Raw genomic sequence first — 26,722 nt, 5'->3', positions numbered from 1 at the left:
CTCTGTCCTTCCCTCTGACATTCCCCATTTGTCCCAAACATGTCTCAGAGGCTTATGAAGCAGCTGCTGCACTTCCACAGGCTGCAACCTGGGGTTTTATGAAAACTCAACTTCATATTCCTCCTCTAATAAGCCTGGGCATGAGCTATCCCTGCACAGCCTGTGCTTTATGAACGGCAGTCCCAAGTCAAGCTCTCCCGTTCATGATCACAGGGGTGTTAAGTGATCCCAAACTGGAATACAGCAGGAAGCTTGTACTTGTACTGATACTTGCAGCATTGCATCTTCCTGGTTATCGCAAAACCTCTTTGTTATTTAAATGAATCCATGAGAAGATTTTTCATTTATATGCTAATAGAACTTTTGCCCAAGGGTGTTTTGCAGCTTCACATTGTGACAGAGTGAATCACTTGTCAAGAACACAACCCAGTTCCTCAATGTCCGGTTCCCTCAGCATCAGTAACTTTGGAAACAAGTGATTAAAGAGCATATACTGATTACTCAGGGTGGGATTCACCTCACCTATCTTCAGCCATTCAGAACTTAAGTGTCAAGTATGACCTGGACATTTAAGCTTCTCCAGAAGAATCCAAAAATGAGGAGCTTGGTCACTACTTGCAGTTGCCACGTTTCCTTTTTCCTCCACACAGGGAACAAAGGCAAACAGCTTCGAGTAGAAGTGTAACTTTTAGACAACTTAGGTGAGGTCAAGCCTATCCTAAGCGTCTTGTGAAAAGGCCATGTTTGCCTCAAAAGAAATAATGCTTCATAATGCAAAACAATTTGAACTTTGAACTAATTTAGGAAATTCAATACCAGTCCCAGCTTTGAGTCAAGGGCATGTTTGGCTGCCTCTGACTTGAGCTTAAAGAACAGGCATTTCATATCGGGAAGGCCTGAGTCAGGACAGAAGGGTTAGTTCTTATGCAACAAGCAACTCTTAGTCACCTTCCTAAGGGATTCTGGAGGCTTCTTCCTCCCCCCTTTAATTTCCTTTTGTCTTAAAACCAAAGGTGCAATATGACAAACGTAAATGAAAACTGGCTCTCAGACAAAAACCTCACACCCATTAGCTTCCATACATTGCAGAAACAAGACCTGGAGCTGATAACCTTTGTGGGGCACAATTACAAAGAAATTGTAGCTAAAGTTCTCATTCCTCTGTTGTGGTATCGCCCCCCCCCCCCCCCCCCCCCCGGCACTTCAATCAAGGATACAGATAGGCTGTAGCAGAAGAAATAGAAAATGTGTGTGCTTTTGTGTGTACAGTTACTTTTCTCTAAACTATTTCTAGTCAGCCTTTTTATGGAAAGAAAAAGGCAGACTCTAAAAATATTTTTATAGAAGTGCAAGTGCTCATACTAAACAAAGCTTCAGCCAAAGCTTGGGAGAGGCTTGTGGCAATCCTTTGCCTATTGCTGTAGTTTATCTAATTCTGTTTCAATTAGGCAGCTCGTGTTCCATCAAAAAGTTTCAATACGACAAAGGTGAGAAAGGAAGTTCACAGCAAACCTTTCCCTTGCACAATATAATAAAATAAATGCACTTATTTAATAAAAAAAAAAAAATCAGAAAATGTATGCATAAAATTAAACCTAAGAAATCAAACTTTTGCAAGGATAGAGTACTGCAGGTAAGATGATCAAATTGTCTTAACTTGTTCTCCTTGTAACACCAGCTTTTCATATTGATTCTTCTGTGTACATGTAAGAAAAGTATGTAATGAGACTGCTGGAAGTGATTGGGTTTGTGTCTAGTTTCTGTCAGTCATGGTCCTTGTACAACACTCATTGCCACAGTCAGAGCAGCTGTGATTTCATACTTATGCAGGTCACTAATAGGAAGCATCATGCTTTGTCATCCTATTAATCTTAAATCCTTTCATAAGGACTACTTTTAAGCATTTGGGAGGACTTTCAATATAAATGTATGTGTGCCTAATAATGCTTGCATAATGGATTAGAAATTTATTCACTGAGCTTCCTAGAGGTGTGCTGAACACATGCAGATCCTCATTAGATAAAAAAAATCATAAAATGTACAGGATCAGTCCATTAAATTCCAATAATCCACCAGCCCAGCTGGCTGGTGATTTGAATAGAATTGCTCAGAAATCTGAATGTTTTTTGCATCAGGAAATGACAGTTCTGAACCAGGAAAAACAAAAGTGAAGAATTAAAATCTCCTAAAAACATGAAATTATTTTTATTTTGTTGAAATGTTTCATGATTTTTCAAGGTGAAATGTTTGAATCTCATTTAAATTTGTTAAGATTCATACTGTATTAAATGTAAAGCCCAGAATAAGTAAAGCATTTCAAATGGAAAAGTCATCCATTGTTTCAGGGGGCACAGAAATGTCATTTATCAAATTCCTCCCTTCTTTCATTTCTTTTGAAGTAGAACACTACAATAAAAACAAACACATATGTACAAATCATGATGCAATAGGACTTTTCAGGTAATAATACTCCTTCAGAAGAATTCTTAATAGATTTATACATAAATGTCTTCCTTCTAATGATTATACCCATATTTTTTAAAAAGTTTTTATTATAGAAGCAATAATGCGTGGAATTCGGGGTCTTTGCATGGATACAATAGCTAGATGTGTCTATTAGGCTATTATTATCATCATTTTTAGATTATTTTGTAAGGGTACCTCTCATAGACTATCTCTATCAGATCATCAATCAGGTTATCACTATTATTATTCTTCTACGAGCCTCCAGGTGGGAACAATTTGGTCTCAGCTTGCTCTGCTCAGTCACAAGACCTGCAGATACGAATGTTCACACCTTACAACAGATGTGCTCTTTGGACAAGTGAAGTGGGTGGGAAATTTTCCTGTTTCAGAAATCGTGGAGGGGTGGAGCTCTGACTCAATGTAATAAAACACCTGTTCAGCAACTTCTGACACTCTTCAAGGATGTAAATATGTTTCAGGAGGTACTGGCAACCATGGAGCCTAATACTCAGGTGCCATTCGCAGCACCTGCTTTTAATGCAGCAGCGATCTCAATGGCATCAACCCCTGCCTCCCCCCAGGTAAGTGGAAACCAGAACAAGCCTGTCAGGAGTCTCTGAGTATTTGATAGAGATTTCTCTCCAGACTATAAACAGGTCAAGTCCATTCTTACCTGAAGGACATAAATCTCCAAGAAAACAAGATTCTCCTTTCTTGGATATTTGCAGCTATGAGGACCTGGTGTTAGTATCTTTTCACAGAGCAGAGAAATAGCTGTTGCTTTCCTGGCATGTTATTCACCACAAACAATGAAGAGGTGCAAATTGGCTGTTCCACATTGCAATTCCCCATTGAGGATTTAAAATAAATAGAAGAACTCATCTTTAGTCCCTTTTTCATCCCTTGTTCTCCTTCTCTCAACAGCATTCAAGCAGCAAATCAAGCTCCTTGGAAAATGAAGAAAGAAAATGGATGATGCACTACGTAGCCTCATGCGACGTTAATGCTAAGGTACCAACTTCAGCAAACTAAAAATAGGTGCGACTAAACCAATGGTTTTTTTAGAAGGGTAGGATTTTTTTTTTTTTTTTTTTTTCACAAATTTTGTTATTAAAGATTCACATGCTTATTTAGAAATAGGAACATCAAATGAAAGAAAATTTTCTTTAGGTGAAACATCTGCCTTATGCAAAATGTGTTATCTTTGTGGTTTTATTCCTTAGAGAAATTCCTTCGGGAAAACAGTCGCAATTTACTGTTAAAATGGGACTGACTTTGGCTTTTTTAATGCTATCTACCTCTATTGATTTTAATGGAGTTTTAGCCCAGCCAGTGTCAAAAAGTCAGAGCATGGTGGTTGGCAATCCTTTAGGTTTTGGTCATTAATGCTAGTTTCCAGAAAAAAATGCCCACTTTGATCACTGTGCATCTCATCACAATAGAAGAGGAACAACTCTAGCAACTGTTGCAGGGCCTGTGACAGAGATATACGTGCGTCAAACACATACTAGCTGGATCAGTGATGATTTTTGTCTCCATTCTCGGTTAGCTTGCAGCTGACTGTACTTTGTGTCAAGCTGCCTCAAAGTAAAACTGGGTGGCTCCAAAAAAAAGCTAACCCACTTTTGATGGTATCTTTAATGGCATGTGATTCAAGTGTCTATAGCTCATAGGAAATCTGCATGTTTAATTTCTTATTTGTGCAACCAGACTTCCAAAACATCGTCTTGCTTATGTGTGCCACAACATTATCAAACTCATTGATCAAGCTCATCTCTTGGTGGTAGCATTCTGGCAGCTTCTACAGATCAAAAGGGTGACAAACCATCAGGGTTCATGAAACTTGATGTAAATGGCAAAGCAGCATAACTAAAACTGACACAGCATTTAGGTGTTCATAATTTGCTCTGTGTGTGTGTGTGTGTTAAAGCTCAGCAAGGGAATGTTCTAAAGCAGGAAAAGCAACTATTGGGGAGTGCAATGACCTGATCTCCATAGCATTTTTGTAATGATTTACTGTATTTATACTGAAGTTGTGTTTTGGTTTAGAATATCCATGGCTAAAAGTATCCAACCCTTCTTTACCACTAAGGTAGTTTCACATATATAAAGATTGTTAGAATCCAGCACATGTTTTTGAATGTATGTACGGTAACATTTAAAAAAAACCTATAGCCTTAAAACCCTCCATATAGGGGCTCTGGGACCATTTCCACAGCTTAAATTTGTTGTTCTTGTCATAATTTCTCCTTATCAAATGAACCTCCAACAGTTCTGTTTGTTATCCACAAGTGTTCAACAACCAAGACATTCTCACACACCCTGTATTTGCCTCCTGGCATTTGAATGTCTTCTCTCCTCTGTAATAAAGCTTGGCACAAAACTGGCATTAAAAGCACAGCCTTGTGCAAGCTGGACAACTTCTGCCTCTTACTGGCATTAGGTTTCCTGGGCAGTTTTCGGCAATTCCCTTGATTTTTGCAAGCCATGGCTTGCCATCTGCAACAGGAGGATGATCATTAGTAGAGAGGTGTTATAAAGGATAACAGGCTTATAGCAGGTCTTGAGTCCCAGAACAAGTAAACAGGTGCAAAGTTTTCCTTATGCTAGTGCTCAAATATTTGCCCAAACACTTGCTTCGGTTTGAGAGGACTTTGCGTAGCTGTGTGATGAACTGAATCATTACTGGATGGGGTTTAGAAAAACATGCCCGGGGCTGTGCATGGAATTTAGCTGTGTTGCCTACCCTCGATGCAAAGCCAAATATGCCCCACTGCTAAATTTTCAGGAAAATGTAACAACTTTGTGAAACCTCCTTCATGTTTTCAAATGGCCAGGAATGTCAAAGAGCATATCTTTAGCTGTTTCAGGGCGTCCGGAGTAGACAGTTTGCCTTCTAGCACCTTACACATAAACACAGGAAAGATGGAACATACTCAAGGAAAATCATAAATAGTTGTAAGGTAACCTATAATTACAGTAAATTTAGAAAATTTACCAAGGAAAATACCAGTGATAAGTTATCAGCTTAAAAAAATTGTTGTTGGCTCATCATCAGTGAATGTACTGAAAACTTATATACAGTAATGCAAAGAGCAAGAAACTAGGAAGTATAATCTCATTTTAAGATTAGAAATATTAACATAGGGTGGGGAGTCTCATCAAAGTATTCTGCTGGGCATGAAATCAGAAACCAGAGAAGAACTAGGAGAATTTTAATCAGTTTTTGATTTATGCAAGCAATACACATAAAGTGATGCACGTTCCTTAACGATTTGCCGCAAAACTAGAAAAAGCCATGACATTTCCAAGGGCCCTGTCATCCTTCCCTCTTGAAAAAAGTATCTGTGATTGAAGTGTGTTGTGCAAGGTTACATTTTGCATGAGTAGTAATGAGCCTTTAAGGAAGGCTGGTCAGTCTGACCATCACTCTGTCAGTGCAGGGATAAGTTCAGAGATTCAGGGTACACACATTTATCTTTGTTAGAGGGGACTGCAAGAGGATTTGCCCATCTGTGTACTGTGGATTCTCATATTTTGGTAATTCTTTATTCTAGGTATCAGGAATTGCTCCTGATTTACTAAGGAATGCAAATCTTGTGCTGAAAATAGCTATTTATGATAATTAGTCACTCATGGATAGTAAATTACATTACCAAATCACTGAACTGTGCATTTTTTTTAATGTAACACAAATGATAATCACCAGCAGCAACACACTTGCTTTTTAGTTTATTAGCATTGTTCACAGTATTATTGCAATGAAATGGTGACTAGAGGTAAGACAGAATTGGTTGAGTGATTTACATTGAGGGCACCAGGGACCTGAATTTCAGTTATAAGGTGTTACTTTGCTCATTGAGTTTTCTGGAGTAGTTTCCAAATCTGGTATTTAGCCAGCAGAAAAGTATTATATGGAGTAATTTTTCATTTCTCTAAGGAGGATAAGTCTCCTTTTCATGTGTCACAGAGATTTGCTTTATCGTTAATAGTTTCACTTAGTTAGCATTTGTCTTCAAAGGCATTGGTATCTCAAATTATGATAAGGATTATGATCACTGAAGATTATTCCTTCTTTGCCCTAAGGAGGGGATGAAAATATGTTCTATAACAGACTGGTTTTTTCTAAACTACTTCGATTTGGGTGGTATGGCCATCTAAGTGTTATACCAAGAGAAAGCAAGAAGGGTTCGGAGTACAGACTGGTGCTGAGTGCCGCAAAAACCCTTTTCTAACTGGTAAAAATGCTGAGAACACATAGATAAAACTAATGTTATTCCTTCAAATTTAATCATTGTTCTTGGGTGCAGGCTAATACCAGAAGGGGGTTTGCTAATAAAACCTGCTGACCCAATGAATAGACCCAGGGAGCAAGGTTCAGGCAGAGGGAAACTCAGCCGTGACTTCCTTGGCTGCCCGTTCTCTGCCACCAAACACACTTACTGAGACCATCTCCCAGGTCTACATCACTAGCTTTTTACTCTTTTGTTAATCCCTCGAGTCTCTTTTTCCCTTCTCTTCCTTGTGGTCTTTGTTCCATGACTGTATGCTGGGTGTGCTTCGGCTGACATAGCCTGTATCTTGCTGTATCACAGGACCCCGATTTCTCAGATAATACGGTGAGATTTTCTGGCGGGGGCTACCTGCCTCCTGCTACACAGTGTTTTCATGTGCAGGTCATTGGCTTTTCTCTTACAGAGCCCTTACTCAGAGCTCTCCTCCTGGAGGTGAGAAGTAATTCTTGCTTCTCCTTCAATCAAATTTCTAATCTGCACTTTGTGTCTGATGAGTATGCTGCCCTATTATTCCCTTGATGAGCTCTTCAAATTTAAATAAACATCTGCTGTTTGCACTGAGTGACACCAAATATCCTCATCCTCTTTCTCACCATGATTGCATATGAAATTAGGTGTTTGAACCCTTGCATAATCTTTAACACTGTATAATCTCTGTAGTATCTTATTGTTCTTCATGGAAACACTGGGTTGCCTCTATTGTTTGGAGATTGGTTTGTTTTCCTTCCTAATATACCCTTCCCATACTCTAAGTCTCTTATCAGTTTGTCTTTATTTGCATGCAAAATATGAGGTTCTTGTGATGCATTCTTCACACAACCTCTATTCTAGTCTGGTGCAGTGACATTCAGTAATGAGTGGAGAACCAGTGTTTGGTGTCAACGTGTCTTCGCAGAAACCATGCTTGTTTCTGCCTCTGTCATTCTACTTCTTAAAAAGTCATGGTAGTTCATACACATCTCTGGCAATCTTTAAAAATGTGTTCCAAAATGCCGGCTAAAGGACTGGTGCCATTAAAGAAGGCTAGGAGAGCACCAATACTAAATGCAATTCCTCTAACTCTTTCTTTTATTTCTCCTGAAATATATCTGCTGAAGTTCTTATGTATTTCTCCAATTTGAGTACTGTCTTTGAGAAGGGTATAGAAACAAATGGACAAACTCAGTGAGTGTTTGTTCTTTAAGAACAAAACAGGTTGATGTAAGAAGACAGAGCACTATTCCTTGCTGATAAAAAAGGAGTGGTCTAAAAAGAATGGTTGAAACAACAGTGTGGAGCTGGCTCAGCCTGGATTCTGTTAATGTTGAGATCTTACCTCCCCTGTATAGAACAAACAACCCTATAAAACATTCTGTGCCCTACATACAACTTTAAGCAACAGTGATTAATTTCCTATTTAGTTTTGGAATGCACCCACACAGAAGCCAGTATCTTCTACTCCTTGTAGCCTGATAAAGAGAATGCACTTGTTCAGCGCTTAATAGCCCTCTTGTTTTGGGTGTGCTGCTTCTGTACCTTACAGCAAAAAATATTAGCATTTTAACAAGTCAACTTATTGAAAACTTTCTTACATTACGATTCCTAGTTATAAGCTTGAGCTCATGGGCAAACTTTATGGTTATTTTAGGCACTGGTTAACTTTTATTTAATATGGTTTTAAATTATCCAGCATTTTCTCAAGAATTAATCTTTGCCATTCCATTGGATAACTTCATAGTTTGAGAATTACTGCAATTTTTTGTAAATTACTTTTATGACATTCATGTCTTTCATCCTTACGGAGACTGAGATGATTTGGGAGGTTAAGCCAAATTTTGTTATAATTAATTCCTTGTGGTCCAATGCTTTACACACTTCAGCTGATGTACTGTCTTGTCTCACTGATTTCATATACTTTGACCTTTTTAGCAGTCTGACTTTTGTCACAGTAGCAGCACCTGTGAATGTGCTTTCTTTTATTTCACTCGAGAGTTTCTTCCTGTTATTTAAATTGAAGTTTCTCAGAAAATAGATAACGTCTCATTATTTCATCATCTTCCACTAGCGCTCCTCCGGTTTCAGTTCAGATAATCTTTTCGAACTTTTGGTCATTAGTTCTCACAACAGTGTCTTACTTTGACCACCTGTTGTTGTTTTGTGCGGTGACTTTACTAAGAATTACTGACCTATTTGCCTTCTGCCATTGAGTCAACTCCTCCTTGAGCTCTTCCTGAATATCGGTGACTGCCATCAGGCCTCCACGTCACGGAAGCAGCCACCTATTGCTTTACCCCTTCAGTATTATTTGGCTGAATATCTTTCTGCAAATCTACAAGTGTCACCATAATCATCTAGGTAATTCTATAACTTCCACAGATCCTTGCTATTAGGACTGCAAACCAACTCTTCCCTATTCCCAAATCTACCTCCTTTTAATGCTATAATATTTTTTTTTTAATTGGTGCTTTACTCGGAAGTCCTCAAAATAACAATTATTATTCCATAACCTGATACTCTCTAGGTCACTTTTTAATATATATGTGATACTTTTTATATCTTCTTATCGGAGATAACCAATTCAGAGTCTGCTGATAACATCTTTGTATGCAGTCAGCTCTCGGGATGTGACAGACATTGAAAGTGTATCTTCTTTCCTGCGCAGACCCTCTTCCTGTGGCATTCACTGCAGTCTTACTGTTACCACAACTATCTAACGAGACCTGTTCCTATTACAATCATACATCAGCTCAGGAATTTATTGCTCGATAGTTTGGAATTTCTGAAATTCCTCCTTTTCTTCTGCTTCTGTTCCTAAACTATGATACAGGTAGGCACTCCCAGTGCTGATTTGCCCTTTCCATTCAATCTGTTGTGTACAACCATGGTGCAACTCCCCTTTCTATAAACTTCAGCTATTTTGACAAATTTTCCACAACTGTTCCCACAGCCAAGGAATCCAGACAGCCATCTCTGCTGCAGCCATAGTAAGTTCTGCCCATTTTCCACATCTTTCTGCTGACACCCTACTTGCTCTAGCTGCTGCTGATGGACATGTTCTCTGAAGACGTAAAATCCCTAAAGCACATGTAATTGGCACAACTTTTACAGACCCAGTTGGTAAGGCCTGGCATCTTCAACAAGGAACTGGAGATAGCCTTCTTTGAGACGGATTGTAGTCAAAACCATGTACTCTGTCATACTACTCCATTTCTATCAATCAGATAACCACGTTTGGTAAGGAAAACTTCTGCAGCTGTGTAATGCTGCCCTTAGCTGCCCTAAGCTGTGTATGGCCCAGGTGGCTTGAGACATTCCCTAAGGTGTTACTACTAATCCTTAGACATCTCTCTATTGTGAAAATGTTTCTTTAAAAAAACCAACCAACAAGCAAGCAAACAAACAAAAAACAAACCAAAAAAACACCTAAAAGTATCCCTCTTTTTTTCAACCAAAATTGGAGTATTTCTGATTTGTAATTCAATGATTTTTGTGTTGTCATATTGGATGATGATGACCGTGTGTATGATTCAATGTAGCTGGCTAACTGAACTCTCTCAGCTAATGTACCTCCTGTCTGTACTTTCCTATTCATCTTCTCCCTCCACACTTTCTGTTTGTATGCTTAGGTGGCCGCAGACTTTAGGGGTGACAAAGTTTGTGGAGAAAGTGCGTTTTGGTGCCTATTGTACTTTTTCTGTGATGCCAACTTCAGCAGAACTTTGGTTCTTTTCAGTGTTTGGTTGTCATCACAATGAATACGCATATCCCAAGCTTTAAAGCACATCTCCTTTGTTATTTTTTTCAGCAGAAAGAAATGTCACCTTACTCCCTGCTCACTGTAAGAATCATAAAGTTGAGAAATGCTCATCAGGCAGATTTTTGTAAGTACCAGATTTTCTTACTGATGTTATACAGTTCTAAACTTACTTGATCAGCCCCTGCTTGTGCTAGCCATGGCAAAAATGCAAAATACTAAGAAATCAGAATCAAAGCCAATTTCTGCCACAGAATATTTATCTACAATTTCAGAAGTTTTTTTGCTATTTGGGTTTGGTTTTGTTTTTTTTTTTTTTCTTTTAAGAATTCCACAACAGGTCAATGCTAGGTAGGGTATTGACTAAATCTTTAAGACTTTCATCAGCCATCAAATCACAGACAAATTGGCTATTTCAGAGGTGTGAAAATATCCTAACACAAGTTTTAATAGGCAGGTGTTTATATCCCATGTCTAGAACAAATACATAGAATACAGGGCTGAAATCTTCACACAAGTCGCTCTTAATTCTTTGCTCTAAAGAGCCCTGCCACATCTCAGAAGTTCAATGAGGTGTGTGGTGGATGTGTCCTGACCAGCCACATTGTTATGGGTGTTTCTGACTCTTGCCCCCCACCGAAAGATGTATAACAGAAATCTTTTGGGGACTGTAGTACATGGTATGTTACAGCTTACATACAAAGTGTTCTGAAAATGTGTGGTATATGGCCAACTCTTCCCCGGTGCTCCTGTTCCACAGAGGTTTTTCTCTGGAGAATTTTCTCCTGCCAGTCCTGTGTGTGCCTTACATACTTGGCAGATCAGGAATAACTACAGTTTTGCATATCCCTTTACCATACTGTTCTTCCTCTTTTTTCTGTGGATTTTCTTTCCTTTTTTTTGAGTTTGCACTGAAGTTCACTAGCACCACAACCTCTCCACTGCCCAACATTTCACAGAACATGTTACCTCACTCCTCTGTCTTCTCATTTTTCAATATTTTTAGTACAGCTAGAGGATCCGTCAGAGTGAAAAGTCATTTACAATTGCTGTTTGCACAGACCAAAAGCCAATTCTTTAGCAATGGTACTCCAAAATGTGGTGGTTTCACTGCAGTTACCAGAGTTGTCAGAGGAAATGGCTGTACGTTGCACATCAAGGACTCTCAGATTGTCTTGATACACTCTCTGAAGTTAGAAAATCAGACAATATCTATGACAGGCACAACTTTTCCAAAGAAATAAGATGAGGTGCCCCATACTGCCAAGAACCCAGCAGCTCTACTCCAGATTAATTTGGCCTGGAAACCCTAACCGGTTTTTCTTCAGAGGACTACTTTGGACTAGACTCTTCACTAGCAGACAGGCAGCTCTGAAGTTCCGTCTTTCCATGAGGCAGCAAGTCATCAAACGGACTTTGAGGAAGGCTAAGGGCATAGCAGGACACCATCTTGTTTTCTCCAAGTGAGCACTACTTGACTTCCACTGGAAAATCCAGAGACAGCAACATCTTCAACCTAAACACTACCATTTGTTTTTATCTTCATCTCTGATGGAACAATATTCTACAAATAAAATTTCTCACCACCTCTTTTTATTCCACTCACTTTGCTGTTTCAAGAATATGGATGTCACCATTGCCAGCTTTCCAACCAAATGGAGGGAAGTGTTCGTTCACATGTTCTGTAATACTGGGTTGCAGAGAATAGAAGAAATACCATAGGATAGCAAAGAAGGTCAAATTAATTTCGAGTCTTTTTCACAGCTATGAAACACTGTGCATACGTGCAAGACCTCAGCTTCATTCCTTTGAAGTGCTGATTTAATTTCTTTTAGTATCACCTTTGATCTAGAATGGAAATTGAATGACAAGATAAGAACCATGATTCATCAGCTTATGCAAGGGGATTGCACAAAGTAAAATGATGCTGCGCTCTCAGAAAATAGTATTACTGTTATATCCTTGTCCTCCATCCTGAGGACAGTGGGATTTCAGAAGAAGTATTGTATAATGACATGCAGACATTTAGAAAATTCCCATTCTCACCAAAATATGCATCTCTGGAGTTGGGATCAAGAGGTGTGGGCTCAGTTTTTAGCTCTGACAACAGAATGGCTGTATAAGTTCAGGCAACTCATTCAAGTATTCTGTGCCTCTCTTGTCCTACCTATAACACATGGATAACAGAATATCTTTCCCCACACATTTTCTCTCTCTTGTCTATTTAGATGATGGGCTCATTTTGAAATGGGTTGTGTCTTGTTATATATAGAGGGATCCTAATTCAAGATGTGAGGTAAGTCCTAGAAATAGTGAGAAGTATCTTCAGATAAACAAGATTTGGGGACCAGCAGGTGAAGAAAAGAACGTCTTTCTCTTTTCTGTTGGTAATTCCCCAGGTACTCTGGGATTTTGGGCCCGTTTCTTAAGGATGTCATACCATAGTGGAGCACTGTAAACCAGCATGCGCTTGAACAAGGAAGATAAACAAATATTAAATAGCTCTTGTTGACTGAGCAGCATAAACCTGCCTGTGCTCTCAAAGAAGCTGGAGCTTCCCAGGAAAAATAGTGTGATATCATGAGATTTTAAATACTTCAGTACAATGCTAAAAGATAACTTGTAATTTTTAAGTGCTTGATTTTGCACTGATACTGATGTCCTCTTCGCTTAATGTTTTGGTTTTAATATTTGAAAGTATTTGAAGTATCAGAAAACTAAAATAGCTACGCACGCTAATGTGTGCTGATGAGAATTAGAAAATGATGTTTAACTAGTCTTGTCTCAGCATTATGACTTTTTTTCCCTGAAAAATGGATTATAAGCAGCTGATACAGGTGCTATCTGACTGTGAGATATCAGTGGAAGACTGACAATTTTGGTGGTATTTCAGATTTCCCTAGATTTTCATCTTTCAAGTATCAAAGGCAGGAACAAGTCACCTTTCCAGCTAAGTGCAGGAGCTTCTATGACTTGCTTTTTTCTGCCCACATGCTGGCTTCTCATCTTTCTAAGCGTGTAGTTATCTGTTTGTTTGAGTTTCTGTTCACCTTCACTTTGCTAAAATATACTCCATTTCTCTGATTTTCCGCTCAGTTCATGGCAAGTGCAGACACACCAGCTCCTTTGGCCATTAGAGTTCTTATATTTTCCTTTGATTTACTTGCCAGATCCTGGCTTCAGAGAATGCCACTTCCTATATACTTCCGCTGACATTCCTCACTATCACATGCACCCAAATTGATCCTGGGTGTTTTTTAAGCATGCACCTCAAGATCTATGGGGTGTTTGTTTCGCAAGCCTGGGAAGAGGTCGCAGCTTATCCTGAAATCTGATGTTACACCTTTGTCTGTAGACAACACATGCTGGTGGAGCTTGAAGTGATTGCATCCGTTTTCACACAAAGGAAAAAAAAGTAAAACAAAAAGAAAGCACCCCGTTCCTCCTCAGTGGATCAATTAGCCCTTTTCATATACTTACAGTTGCTCCACTACTTCTGTGGGCTCCTCTATACTTAGGTAATGTTCAACTCTGACATTTGCTTCTTACTTCATCTAACTGGTTTCTATCCTATTTTATCATGCAAATGCTCTTGACAGACCCGAGCTAATTAGTTTTCACTGTATTCCTAGCTGACCTTTATGCCAATTTGTAATCATGGGTCAGGCTCAAACACACGCTTCTGGCACTCCCTGAACTCACTGTGGGTGCCCAGATAAGATCACTCACACTCATCCTGCTGCCCTGCAGGCGCTGAGTGTCATCACCAGGCTCCACTGCTTATATTCAATTAGGCCGGGGAGGGGGTGGGCATGCTGGAAAGGAAGCAATTCTGGTGAAGATTATGGGACACTGACAGTCTGGTGCCTGCTTTGCACTGGTGTCCCCCTCCTCAGTCCGAGACTGCAGACACCCTTGGGTAAAAGAATGACTTTTTTTGGACATTGGTGTGTTCGCTTGCTCCTGCTCAGCTGGAGGTTAGTGCCAGAGGTTTCCACAAAAGCTCATGTTTGCTGACTGTTAATGGCATCGCTTGTCCTAAAGAATTCCCCACATGTAGGAGGAATATCTGGCCAGGCTGAGGTGGTGGGGAAAACAGTGTATTAGCCACTTTCCTTGCTGCTAAGACCCCTTCCAGTGACTCTGTTTCCCAAAAGGATGAGAAAGGAGCCAGGCAATGGGAAAGGAAGACCACGGTGACACAGGCTTTCCAACACCTTCCAGCTGCTCACCTTAAACAAATGAGTTATTTGGTGGCTACACAGAGCTGCACCAAGCTCCCAGCCTGGCCCACCTTTGCCATCATTAGTGTTTACCTGCTAGTTTATGACAGCCCCTAAAGCCCACAGCTGGAGATGACCCCCTTACCCCACTCCTGTGGACAAACAGACAATCAGTGAGGGAATCTGCCTCATCCAACAAGGACAGTTGCCCTGAGAGGCCACAAGTGGAAGAATACCTCTCCCACGTCCTCAGGCAACACCAGTGGCACTGACCTGCAGAGATGTGGCCCATGAAGTGCATGTGGAAGCTGTCTCAGCTGTGGAAGGAAACCTGTTGGTCTTAGCTGAGAGGTCGGAACAATCATAACGTCCCCTTTACCCTTCCTTTTCTTTTTAGATCTTCCTTTCATTTTTCATCCTTGGATGAAGAGAGACCTTGCATATTTACAAAAGGGGAGCTCGGAGCCTCTCTCCTCTCCCACCTTACGAAATTATTTTGTGGAAGCTCCTTTTATCCCTTCAGAACAAATGAGTCAGTTCTGGGGTGACACACCTGGAGTCTTCACAAATCAGAGTGGTTCTCCAAAGACATCAGGGGTTATTTTTGCTACAGAAAATAAATGCAAGAAAAAATAGGGAGAATACATCTAGTGCAGGTGATACGCGTGGTCCTGCCCCAAGCTGTGCTGTTGGCGCAGAAGGTAGAGGCAGCCCAGGGTGTGAAAGCTTTGTGGCTGCAGCAGATAGTGCACCCACTGAGTCGGTGCTTCAGGGAGCAAATCCTACTTTGCTGCTTGGCTTAAGTGGCTGGATGGAGTGGAGGGCTCATTCACATGGGACTTCGTCCACTCCTGGTAAAGGACATCACTGGTTAAGCACGGTAGATCTATGAGCTTGCTTATTTCCACAAGGAAGCTACAGAGAGTGATATTACACTTACAGATGCGTGTTGCATCTGGATACTTTAGAGGACAGACAGAGTTCAGCTCAAATCAACTCTCAGCTAGGCAGCAGTTGGAGGTAATTTCTTAATGTTGTTTGCATCATTCTATGCTGGTGAGGGAAAATTTCCCCGGAGACCATGTCCCATGATTGAGAAATGGGAGCGGCTCTTCTTTCAGGTGAGCTGTAGTAAACTCAGATTCAGGGGGAACCTGTCTGTACAGGTGGAGAGGAATTCATTAGGAGAAAAAGATTTCTTCTTTTTGGCATTATGAAATGCAGCAACAGGACAGATGGGATTTTATAGTTTACATTCATTGTTCTTACGGGACTAGTTTTTCTTATTAGCTTCGGTTTTCTGTGCTGTAATTTTCTTCTTTCTTGTGATGGAGATGAATGATTTTTAGCATGTGATGGTTCATTTCAGGAACGTGTCACAGGACTGTACTCTCACAGAGTGGCAAAGAGCTGGCTGCAGTTCCGAACCCGGTTCAATCCTGCATATTTAGCCCATCTTTAGCTTGAAGAAAGAGATGAGAAATAGTCCCACCAAAACACAAATGCAATTGAATCAGAAGTTGTTAAAAATTGGGAAAGGATATCAGGGTCATTTAGTACTGAATTCCAAAGAGACTGTGTGTTTAGATGTCTCAGCATCCACATGAGGTGACATTATGTCATCAGGAAATGAAGTTGGAACACATGCACTGAAGCAAGGCCCTGGCGTGGCATGAAACTGCTAATGATGCCCAACAATTGCATTAAATCTAGAGCATGGAAAAAAATAAGCAAATATAATTTTTTTTGTATTAGCTCCCAGGCAGCAATGAACAAACTGGAAGTTTTTCAGTAGCTCATTTGTACACTTTTTTCAGGGATAATATGGACCAAAAAAAGCTGGTTAGTCATTTCAAGTGCTCCCATATAATGAAAGTATCGTAGTCTTCATAGTATTCAGCAGACATCCAACTATCTTATCATTTCTTATTTGTCCTACTGTTTGCCTCAAACCTCAGCCTGGCTTCAAGTGAACTGTCACTTCTACAGAAATGCGTAAGCTCATTTAGAGTCACAGCATGGGGAATAGCTGATGCTGTCTCCACAATTCAGGGAAAATATAGAAAATCACAGGAATTTTATGGGGAACAATAACCTCTCCCCATCAGTAGGGACTGTAGATGAATTGTGGCAAAACCACATATGGCACAGTCCCCTTTCTCCACTGGAAGAGGACATGTTTTGTCCTACTGTTTTCATCTCACCTCATCTTCAAGGTCAAATTTGCACTCAGTAGTTACTAACAATTATATGTAATTTGTCTGTGACCAACTAGCCTTGATATTGCAGAATCACACAGAGTGGGCTGAGGTGTGAAGGCACCTCTGGAGATCGCCTGGTCTAGCCCCCAGCTCAAAAGCAGGGTTAGCTACAGCAGGTTGCTCAGAGACTTGTCCAGTCAGGTTTTGAACATCTCCAAGGACAGAGACTTCACAACCTTTCTGGGCAACCCATGCCAGTGTTTGACCACTCTTATGGTAAAGAAATGTTTTCCTTATGTTTAAATAGGATTTTCTGTATTTTGTTTTCTGTCCATTACCTCTTGCGTTTCACTGGGCACCACTGAGGAGAGTCTGACACTGACTTCTTTATTTTCCTCCCACCTCCACCCAAATCACGTATTTACATACATTAATAAGATCCTCCTCCGCCTTCTCTGCTCCAGGCTGAAGAGTCCCATCTCTCTGAGTTTCTCCCACATAGAAGATGCTCCAATTCCCCCACCTTCTTCGTGGACTTTTGCTAGACTCACTCCAGTATGTCTTTACCTCTGTTGTACTGGGGAACCCAGAAATGTGGCCTTTCCAGTGCTGAGCAGAGAGAAAGGATCACCCTGCACCTGCTGGAAACACTTCTCCTAATGCAGCACAGAAGGCCGTTGGCCTTGTTTGCCACAAGGGCACATTGCTGGCTCGTTTTCAACCTGGTGTCCACCAAAATGCACAAGTCCGTCACTGCAGAGCTGCTTTCCAGCCAGTCAGCCCCCAGCCTGTCCTGGTGCATGAGTTTATTCCTCTTTATGTGCAGGACTTTGTTTTTCCCTCGCTGAACTTCGTAAGCTTACGTTGGCCCAGTTCTCCAGCCTGTTCAGGTCCCTCTGGATGGCAGCATAGCTGTGTGGTGTCAACCATGCCTCTCAGTTTTCTACCACTTCCAAGGTGCTCTCTGTCCCATCACCCACATTGTTAATAAGGTGTTAAACAGCACTGGCCCCATTATCAGCTCCTGGGGTACACCACTACTGACTGGCCTCCAGCTGTTTTTTGTGCTGCTGATCAAAATCCTTTGAGCCTATCAATTCAGCCAGTTTTTAACCCACCTCACTGTCCATTTATCTAGCTTGTACTTCATCAGTTTGACAAAGAATTGTCAGTAGGTTGTTTTAAGTAAATATTTGTGAAAGCAACATACATACAGAAAAATAATTGTAGAAAGTAGCCTCATGAAAATGTTTTGTCAAAGAAAACACTCCAGGAAATCAGTAAATTCCAGATAAAACGGTAACAAAAGACATTCATAAGTGCTGTGCCTGTTCATTCCTGCTTGGGTCAGTTTTAGCCCTGTCAGCTTTCTCAGTTCTATCACAAGACTTCTTTTATACACTGTGTGATTTAAACCTGAAATTGAAAAAAGGATAGAGCATCTTCATTTTAATTAAGAAGAAGAAGAAAGGAAAAGAAAAGAATTGGCATTTGCAACTACAGCAAAAATACAGAAATGTGTCCTTCCTACACCCTACATGGCCAGTGACCAGAAAGGAGAGAAACCATGTCTCAGATCAGTTTAACATTTCTGAAGTACATTCCATCTCAGACACTTTGTGATTTTGGGGATGCTGGGTTCATGCTTTTGGAACACTTGAGATCAGTGATAAGTGCATTAATGAGAGGCGGGGTGGTCTAGACAGCCTGAAGCCATGTTTGGTTCTTGGCATTTTTACAGGCTTCTGATGTGCTCTTGAGAAACTCTGTAGAGCAGAGCCAGCGATACCACTTATCTGGGTGAGTGTCATGGCTCAGCAGGCTGTCAGACAGCACAGTGAAGGGAGATGTTTCAGTTATCAGACAGAGCGGTAATCACAGCCCTCCCGCACATTTGTAAATTGCGTCTTACACTGGTAATTGCCAAAGTCAATATATTAAACTATCCCTTTGATTATGCAAAAATCTGAGATGCTGAAATGTTGCCTGTGGAAATCATTTTAAAGACAGAAAGGCAACCTACATCCTTCCTGAGGGAAAACTCACAGCAGTGTCAAGAAATTCCTTCAGATTCAGCGTGAAGAGTTAACTGGGAATCTCCCTGTCTGACAGGCATCATCCTCGGGAGATTGTCCCAGTCACAAGGTCTCTGTATTTCAGGCAACACCTTATATTTAGGCAAAATATTTCAAAGCAGTATATACCATATCCTGAGCAAAGACACCAGGATGAACTCTCTTTGAACCTTCAGAAACTGATTCAAGACCTGTGCCATGCTTACAGATCGTAAGTGTTCATCTCTCTGCTCATGAAGTAGTTACATCTATCAACTGCCATGGGAGCAGACTTCTCCCTTTCTCCTTTTTTCTCACCAAAGCCTGTGTTTACACAACAGGGTGGATCAGCCCTTCCATTCGCCACTGGAAAAATTCCTGTCCAAGGCCCGAGAATCTCTTTGGTGTTTGCTTGGTTCACGATCTATGGGACGTGATCCCTTATAGTAAGTGCAGGCTCACTCCCTTCATCCACAAGATCCAAGTCCTTTCTGCTACTTCAATTTCCTGCAGGAGATGTGGAGTAGGAAACAGCTTCTAGGTCTTTCAGGCATCAGCAAACACCAGGAAAAGGCTCCAGCTAACTATTGACCTCCTGAAGAAGCAATCGTACTGCTGGTAGGCCTCTCCCTTCTTACCCCACCTAAGGAGACAATGCTCTAGGTAGCTGGATTAATTAATCTTCCATCGTGAAGCGTTAATAACAAGGTATGCCAGACATTTATTATCTGAATCAGACTCAAACCTGATTCTTTTAAGATTTCTCAGAAGCTAAATTGCCACATAGACAATTTATCCCTAATCACTGTCAGGGTCCGAGGCTCATTCTCTGCTGCATCGGTCACAGTTTCTCCTCCAGCCAAATTTGCAGAGAGCTAAAACAACGTTGGTAAGGGGCAATCTAAGACTCCTGGCTATTCATATTGTTCTATTCACTGGCTAGTACTGTATTTTTTTTTAGATCTGTAAGGTTGTGCATAGTTATTTGAATACACTGCTTATTAAAAAGTGTTGTGATGAACAATAAATTTATTTTACCCAGCTATGTGATTGTTATCTTCCTGGTTTGGCCAAATGTATATCAGAAAGAACTGGCCATCTCTCATCCATGATCAAGTTACAGAGCGCTTCAATGCCTCCACATTTTGTGTTGTGCTTCCACTGCCAGATATTTTATGCCTGTGTTTCTACAGTAAGCCAATCTGATTGCTATGTGAGCCTCTGGTTGCCAACTGCTTCAGATGAAAAATTCCACACCAAAACCGTCAAAAACTGCAGAAATCCTGTGTGGAATGAAACTTTCTACTTCCGGATACAGAGACAAGTCAAGGTACACAACCCAAAAACTCTCTTCTCCGTCTCATCTCTATGCAGCTTCTTTCAGTTTAGCCCAAAACAGGATGTCATGCCTTCTAATACCTTTCTGAGTTTATTTAAAATTCTCCTAGCAAGCTGGAGCAAAACAATTTTGGTCTTTACTGGAATACACTTCTCTCCTAACAGATAATTATTATTTATATATCAGTAATGTGAGGCTGACCTCCTTAGAGAAGGCTGATGGGATCAATGACAGAGTGACAACACAGAGAAACTGTGAAATGGAATATAACAGAAGAACACATCTTCCCCTGAGAGGGCATGAAATAATGGAATATCAATGCTACGAAGCTGCTAAATTCTAGTATATTTAAGATCCTTACTCAGTTTTCTGCTGATAATTACGATACACTCAAATACCTATGAACAGGTGGCTGAAAGTGGAAAGCCCAAGGACATAGAAAGGTGGTTATGGATATGAAGTAACTTCTTTTGCCCCTGTTGATAGGACGCAATACAGAACTTCTGGCTATCCATATTCCTTCCTAAAAGATTGCGTTTTGGATGAGAGCTACTTAAAAGCATAAAAGGTGACCCAAGAGAAACCTCAGTTTGGCCTTAACTGACGAGACTAGAAGCTGTTTCTTATAAAGGAGATGACACATTTTCTTACTCTTCCTTGTGACACTTTGTCATGAATACTTTCCTATTTCCTCTCAATAAAGCAGGCACTGAACCTGGAAGAGCTGCAGAATGTCATACTTCTTGAGTACATGCTAACTGATTGGACATTTTTTTTTAATTTCTTTTACCAGAATATTCTGGAAATTACTGTTTCTGATGATGACATCATTCATGATGATGACCATGCAATTGTGCTTTTTGATGTAGCTAAAATCCCCCTTCGGGAAAGAGTGTTTACGACATTCCCACTAAATCCACAGGTAAGAGCTCAGTCAGACATTCAGTACATCTTGATGTCCATTTTCTCCCATCTGATTAAAGAGGTGTGCTGTCTCTTCTCTCTTTTACCACCAGAACCAGCTTGGTGGTAAAAATGTAACAAAATTTATTAAAATCTTGGAAATTGCACACCAGTGACAAAATAGTTGGCCTTCCCAAACTCCTGTCAGTTTCCTCTGGCACAGATCACAGCCAAATTCCCAAGCCTCAGAGCAGATGCAATTTTGGAGAAGCTTTACACTTCTAATAATCTGACAGAAAATGACAGTTATCTAATCCTCACAAAAATTATAAAATGAAAAACAATACGAGGACATTTCCACAATATTTTACTTAACAGTAAGTCTTAGCATTTGGTGTTCAGCACATGGTAGCGGGCAGGGAAGAAAGTGTTAAAAATAAAGGTTTACTAAGGAGACTTGTAAGCACCAAACACCCTTTGTTCTGCTAGTACAATTGAGATCTTCTTTTCCTTGGGGAAGAAAAAGCTGCTTCTGTCCTCTAATGCTGACAATAGTGAGCACAAAATAGAGTATTGTTACTTATTTGATCATAAAGGAAACTGCTTGCAAAAATGAATGTCACTTTGCAAACCTCTGCACATGTTAACTGAGACTGCTTCTCTTTTTTTCCTTTCATTTTCAGAGGAGGGAGGAGCTGGAAGTTGAGTTTGTACTGGAGAGCATGTGAGTAGAACCCCATTATTATGGGAGCAGCAGCTTGGAGTGGTGCATCAGTGCAGGGAACCTAGTATCACCTTAATAGCCAGATTCAGCCTTTTTTGAAACTTAATGTGTGCACCAGCAAATCATTGTAAGAAAGGAAAATCCCACGACGTGGAAAAGGAGTTCGGAATTTTTAATTCTGTGACGTTATCTTAAAATTTATCTATTACTTACATAATTCAGAGTTGGTTTTCTGGGGCTGGTAAATCTCACTGCAGTAAGTCTATAGATATTCTGGAGAGGGTTCTCTGGGCAGCTCACAGCTGAGGAGAATCCGGCTGATACCCAATCCGTGACATACCTGTGCTATTAAGATTGTTACAAGCACTTTCCAGGTGCTTTCTTGCAATTGAATACTTTCTGCTAGGTAGTTCTGTGGCATCTAGTGAAAAGTGAGCATACCCCTGCAAATAATAGGAAGGAGCAAATTAAAAAAAAAAAAAGAGAGAGAGAGAGAAAAATGTGTCCTTTTCGGAATATATTGTTTATGAAATACTTATTATTTGTACTTGTTTTCTAGCTGGGGTCCTCCTGAAGCCATCATCACAAATGGGGCAATAGTGGTAAAATATTATTTGCTTTGTTCTCTCATCTTCTTTCCCACATCATTCCTTGCCTTAGCTGATTATGATAGCAGGGAGGGAAACATTGCAAGTCTTCATTCTTTAGTGATACTTTTTCTCTTAGGAGCTTTATCTTTGAGGAGGCCAGCATGATCTTAGAGGAGCCTTCAGACTGCTAGCATTTTCCCTTGTTTCTTCTGCATCCATTGAAAATTACAATACGTTTAGTGTAGCACTATCTTCCCCCATGACAATGAAGTTAATCCTTACTTTCACTGAGTCTGGCAGAAGTCTCCAACACAGCTGGCCCCCACATTCAAACAGTGACCCTTCCTACAATGACCCTTCCAACATCTGCCAGCACTTGTGGTGAGATGTCTGGATGAGTAACCTAATTTTCTGCCCCCATCATGTCTGTTCTAGTGTCGTGAAGTAGCCTGTTTGGAAGTTCAATTGGACAGCAGGATGAAAAAGAAGCATTTTTCAGGTAAGATTATTAATTCTCTAACTGCGTATTTGTGATTTTACCCTCTCTAACAATTGCTAGAATACGCATCATCCGAATACTAAGTCTTTAACTGACCACATCTAAGGTGATTTGTAAAAACTATGCAGCAGGAAACACCACCCATTCTGCAGCAGGTGTAGGTTCAGGGTTCTGATTTCACAGGGAGTCTTGTGCCAGACTTGAAACAACATCAGATACTTGTACAGAAGTACTTGTACCTAAACACCAAGATGAGTTCCTGAAAACCTCTGCTGTAGTACTGTTAAGCCCTCCAGAAGCTTACTTCCTTAGGCGCGATAGTCCATGGCCTTAACTTTTCTCAGGACCTCTGACAGTTTGACTTCTGCAAACGCACAGAAACACCTCATTTTTTGCAGGGGTTAGCCGCTCAGCAGCTGGCTCTCGCCTGACCCTGATCAAGATCCAGAATCTAGAAGTTCCTCTGCCCACATCCCCTGAGGGGCTGGATCTGGTAGGCAATCTTAAGAGCACGCATAACACACACCGGCAGGATTAGCTCATCTCTTCATATAAACAGGGACATCTGCTGCAGAGTCAGATCTTATTTTAGGGGACTGAGAACTTCTGTTGCTCATTGCTAGGCCTGGGATGAGGATGATTTACAATGCAAAGCACCTGATTGCATTCATTGTGTCATGATGCAACTGCAATAGAAATGCAGCAGTCTAAAATTCAGTGCCATTCACATCACGCTCCCATCCGGCTTCTTGTTCAGTCCACTATAAAGATACAACCACCTGTAGTGTTGGGGTCTTAGATCACTTTCAGAAGGCAGCTTTCCAAATACAAAGGCAGAGGAGAAGGGGTTTGTTCAAAGCTATCTTTTGCTGCTTTTTTTCCCTTTCTCTGTTTTTTGCAATTAGAAGTAATTTTTGTGTGCATTTTATCTCATTGTTTTAGAGAATGAGCTAACATTTACAGTGAGAGGATCCTTTGAAGAAACACGGAGAGTTTCAGTGGGCTGTGAATCCCGCTCCCCTCTCCCAGATCCCACTTTCTTCCACTATGCCAAATACAAGCAACCCTCCCTGGATGTTGCACTCACAAAGAAGAGGAGGCTTCCCACCTTTGTACGTTACCCCAGAACATGGTAGACAACACAGACAGTCCTATGATCTGACCTTTACGTGTGAGTAGGCAGAAGGAGGAGAACATTTCTGTCTTAACCAAAAAGCCCTCCGTGCTCCTTTTCAGTGTGCTTGCGTGTCATGCGGAGCAAGAAGGAGCAGAAGCATCCCCCTGACGCTGCCTCTGAAGTCACTCCCCTCCGAGCGGGAAGTAGTCGGTGAGGTAAGTGTCTGCTGGCCATGGGGGATCCTTTGCAAGTCAGTTATTTGGAATAAAATAAAATGGGAAATCCAGGGGAGAAGGAGAAAGAAGAAAAATGTCTAAGCTGCTGCTCATACTGCTTCTGTTGTCCATGTCCTTAGCCAAGCTGAAGGTCACTGGGTGCCACCAAGACAGAGGGGTGAGGCTGCAGCCTGGCACCTGTGCCATGCTTATGGGGTGCTCAGATGCTTTGGCTTCCCCTTGTATCTCACATCGTTGTGTGAGAGACTTCAGTTTCAAGACCCATGTTTAATGGTAGACCCTTCCAAGGAGGTGAGGTGCAGAACTGCAGCTCTTCTGCTATTTGTTCCTGTAGCTAAGTAGTACCAGTGCCAGCTGCACCTGAGCTTCATGATAATACCAAAGCCTTCATTTATTAAATCAGTGCATATCTCTGGGTACTAATGAAATATCGAGAGGAGGGTCTATCTCCCAATCTCAGTTTATTGAATTTCAGGGCTTTGTAGATACAATGATGACCCAAAAGAGCTATGTCTCGTTCTGAGTGGGTCAAAAGGACTGTTTTAAACATGATAGCAATATTCATAGTTTTACCTTTTTAATTTTCAGCACAGAAAATTTGATTTCCGCTTTAAGGTGAAAAAATGGTAAGATATCTTATTTATCTTCCTTCTGTGTTTTTCCCCTCGGTTCTTAGAATCTGAATAGTTGTCAGTCAAGTTCCAATCTCTCTGTTACTGCCTGCATCCTGAATGCTGGCTTATCTTCTTTTCAGGCTATAAAATAAAATGAACTCAGTATACAATACAGAGATTTCCAGTGGCCATAAGTTTATGTAGTGATGCTGTACGGTGAGTTAAGAAAAGGGTTTATAAAGAATACGCCAATTTTCTATTGATATTTTGCTGCGATCAAAATTATGTGCAAAGGGCCATTGTAGACCCTCTTTGATACCTCTACAAATTATCGCCAAATGCAGATTGTCAATAAAAGCGGCATCTCAAAACTAATTGAAAGAAACCTTTCTGTTTCCTGGGTCAAAGAGAAAAAAAAAAAAAGACTAAAGTCAGGTTGCCTGGCCACTCTAGGATATCAAAAAAAATGAAATAATAAACGTACCTGCATTTATTTTTTACTATCTACTCAAAGAGGTAAATGCAAATTATCTCAATCAAGCGATTGCTTATTTCTAAACCAAGGAAACCCATTGTGTATTTTGATATGGAAAGGGCTTTAGTAAAATTTATAAGATGAATATGTTACACTATGCAGGAAGTTCTCTTCCCTTAAAAATGCAGGTGCAACTTCTATTGTGCTGTTTATTTTCAGTAAATAAGTTATGAGACAGACATACAGTTTACAGCTGTAATTTAAAAACTTCTTCCATACCACGCCCCAGGAAGATTTTTCACAGCAGCTTCCAAACTGCAACTGCAGTGCTTATAAGTATCCATAAGTGACTATATACACCCTGACACAAAAAAACATCTGAACACTAACGTCCACAACTTCAGTCCATGAATCCCAGGTATCAGTGGAAGTTTGCACAAATTCTGAAGACGCTTTTTAAAAGCCACCTTTAAAACACTGCCCTCTGCAGGCTTTTAGCTTTATGTCTGAAAGGGAACAATTTTTGTTACTTGTAGATATATTTAATTTCAGGCATCTTCAGCAAGGAGAAAAAAAAAAAAAAAAAAAGAAACCCTCTCTCTCCAAAGGAAGATGCACTCTTTTCTCCAGGAACAAGCTAAAACATTTAATCTCTTCCTGCTTGACTTTATATAGGCCTGATGGTGAAGGCATGTCTATTTATGAAGTAGAAGCAATTAAAATGCTGGATTAGATTATAAACGTGATGTGAGATACCTGATCCTCTGTTCCAGCCAGGAAGACCTAGACGTACGCCTGGGGTTTGACCTGTGTGCCCGGGAACAGGATTTCATTCGCAAGAGGAAGAAGGTGGCTGCAGCTGCTCTGAAGGACATACTCCAGCTGGAGGAGGACTTGCAGGATGATGAGGTATCTGAGGCGTAATTATTCTCTGCTTTCTCCACAGCTGAGTGTCAAAATGTAGCACTTGTGTTCAATTCCCATTTTCCTGGAAACAGTGTAAAGTTTCATGTACAAGTTAGGGCTGACTATTTTAGGGAAGAAATGAGCACTCATAGGAAACATTAATAAAAACCTGTAACCCTGTTGCTGCAGGATCTAGCTCTGTGCTGAGTGGCACCTGCACAACAGTGCAGAGAAGGGCTAGGTGCTCCCAGGACCAAAGCCAAAGCTTTTAGGCTGAGAGAGTTGGGGTTGTTCAGCCTGGAGAAGAGAAGGCTCCGGGGAGACCTTATAGCTCCTTCCAGTACCTG

General features: G+C 40.7%; 1 protein-coding gene across 1 annotated transcript in view; it reads left to right on the top strand.

The window, feature by feature from the left end:
* The first annotated feature begins 2,936 nt into the window (after positions 1-2,936).
* LOC141465227 (cytosolic phospholipase A2 epsilon-like) overlaps positions 2,937-26,722 on the top strand; it is a 37,650-nt gene continuing 13,864 nt past the window's right edge. Inside the window, exons 1-12 of the mRNA XM_074148521.1 lie at positions 2,937-3,047; positions 3,391-3,477; positions 10,546-10,621; positions 20,166-20,302; positions 21,105-21,233; positions 21,898-21,938; positions 22,498-22,540; positions 22,964-23,027; positions 23,970-24,139; positions 24,264-24,359; positions 24,969-25,006; positions 26,243-26,378. Coding sequence (XP_074004622.1) covers positions 2,937-3,047; positions 3,391-3,477; positions 10,546-10,621; positions 20,166-20,302; positions 21,105-21,233; positions 21,898-21,938; positions 22,498-22,540; positions 22,964-23,027; positions 23,970-24,139; positions 24,264-24,359; positions 24,969-25,006; positions 26,243-26,378 — 1,128 coding nt within the window. The remainder of the gene's footprint in view (positions 3,048-3,390; positions 3,478-10,545; positions 10,622-20,165; positions 20,303-21,104; positions 21,234-21,897; positions 21,939-22,497; positions 22,541-22,963; positions 23,028-23,969; positions 24,140-24,263; positions 24,360-24,968; positions 25,007-26,242; positions 26,379-26,722) is intronic.

This window comes from Numenius arquata, chromosome 6, assembly GCF_964106895.1.
Source record: "Numenius arquata chromosome 6, bNumArq3.hap1.1, whole genome shotgun sequence".
Classification (NCBI taxonomy): domain Eukaryota; kingdom Metazoa; phylum Chordata; class Aves; order Charadriiformes; family Scolopacidae; genus Numenius; species Numenius arquata.
The sequence above is the reverse complement of the archived record's forward strand: the minus strand, read 5'-3'. Positions and strand labels throughout refer to the sequence as shown.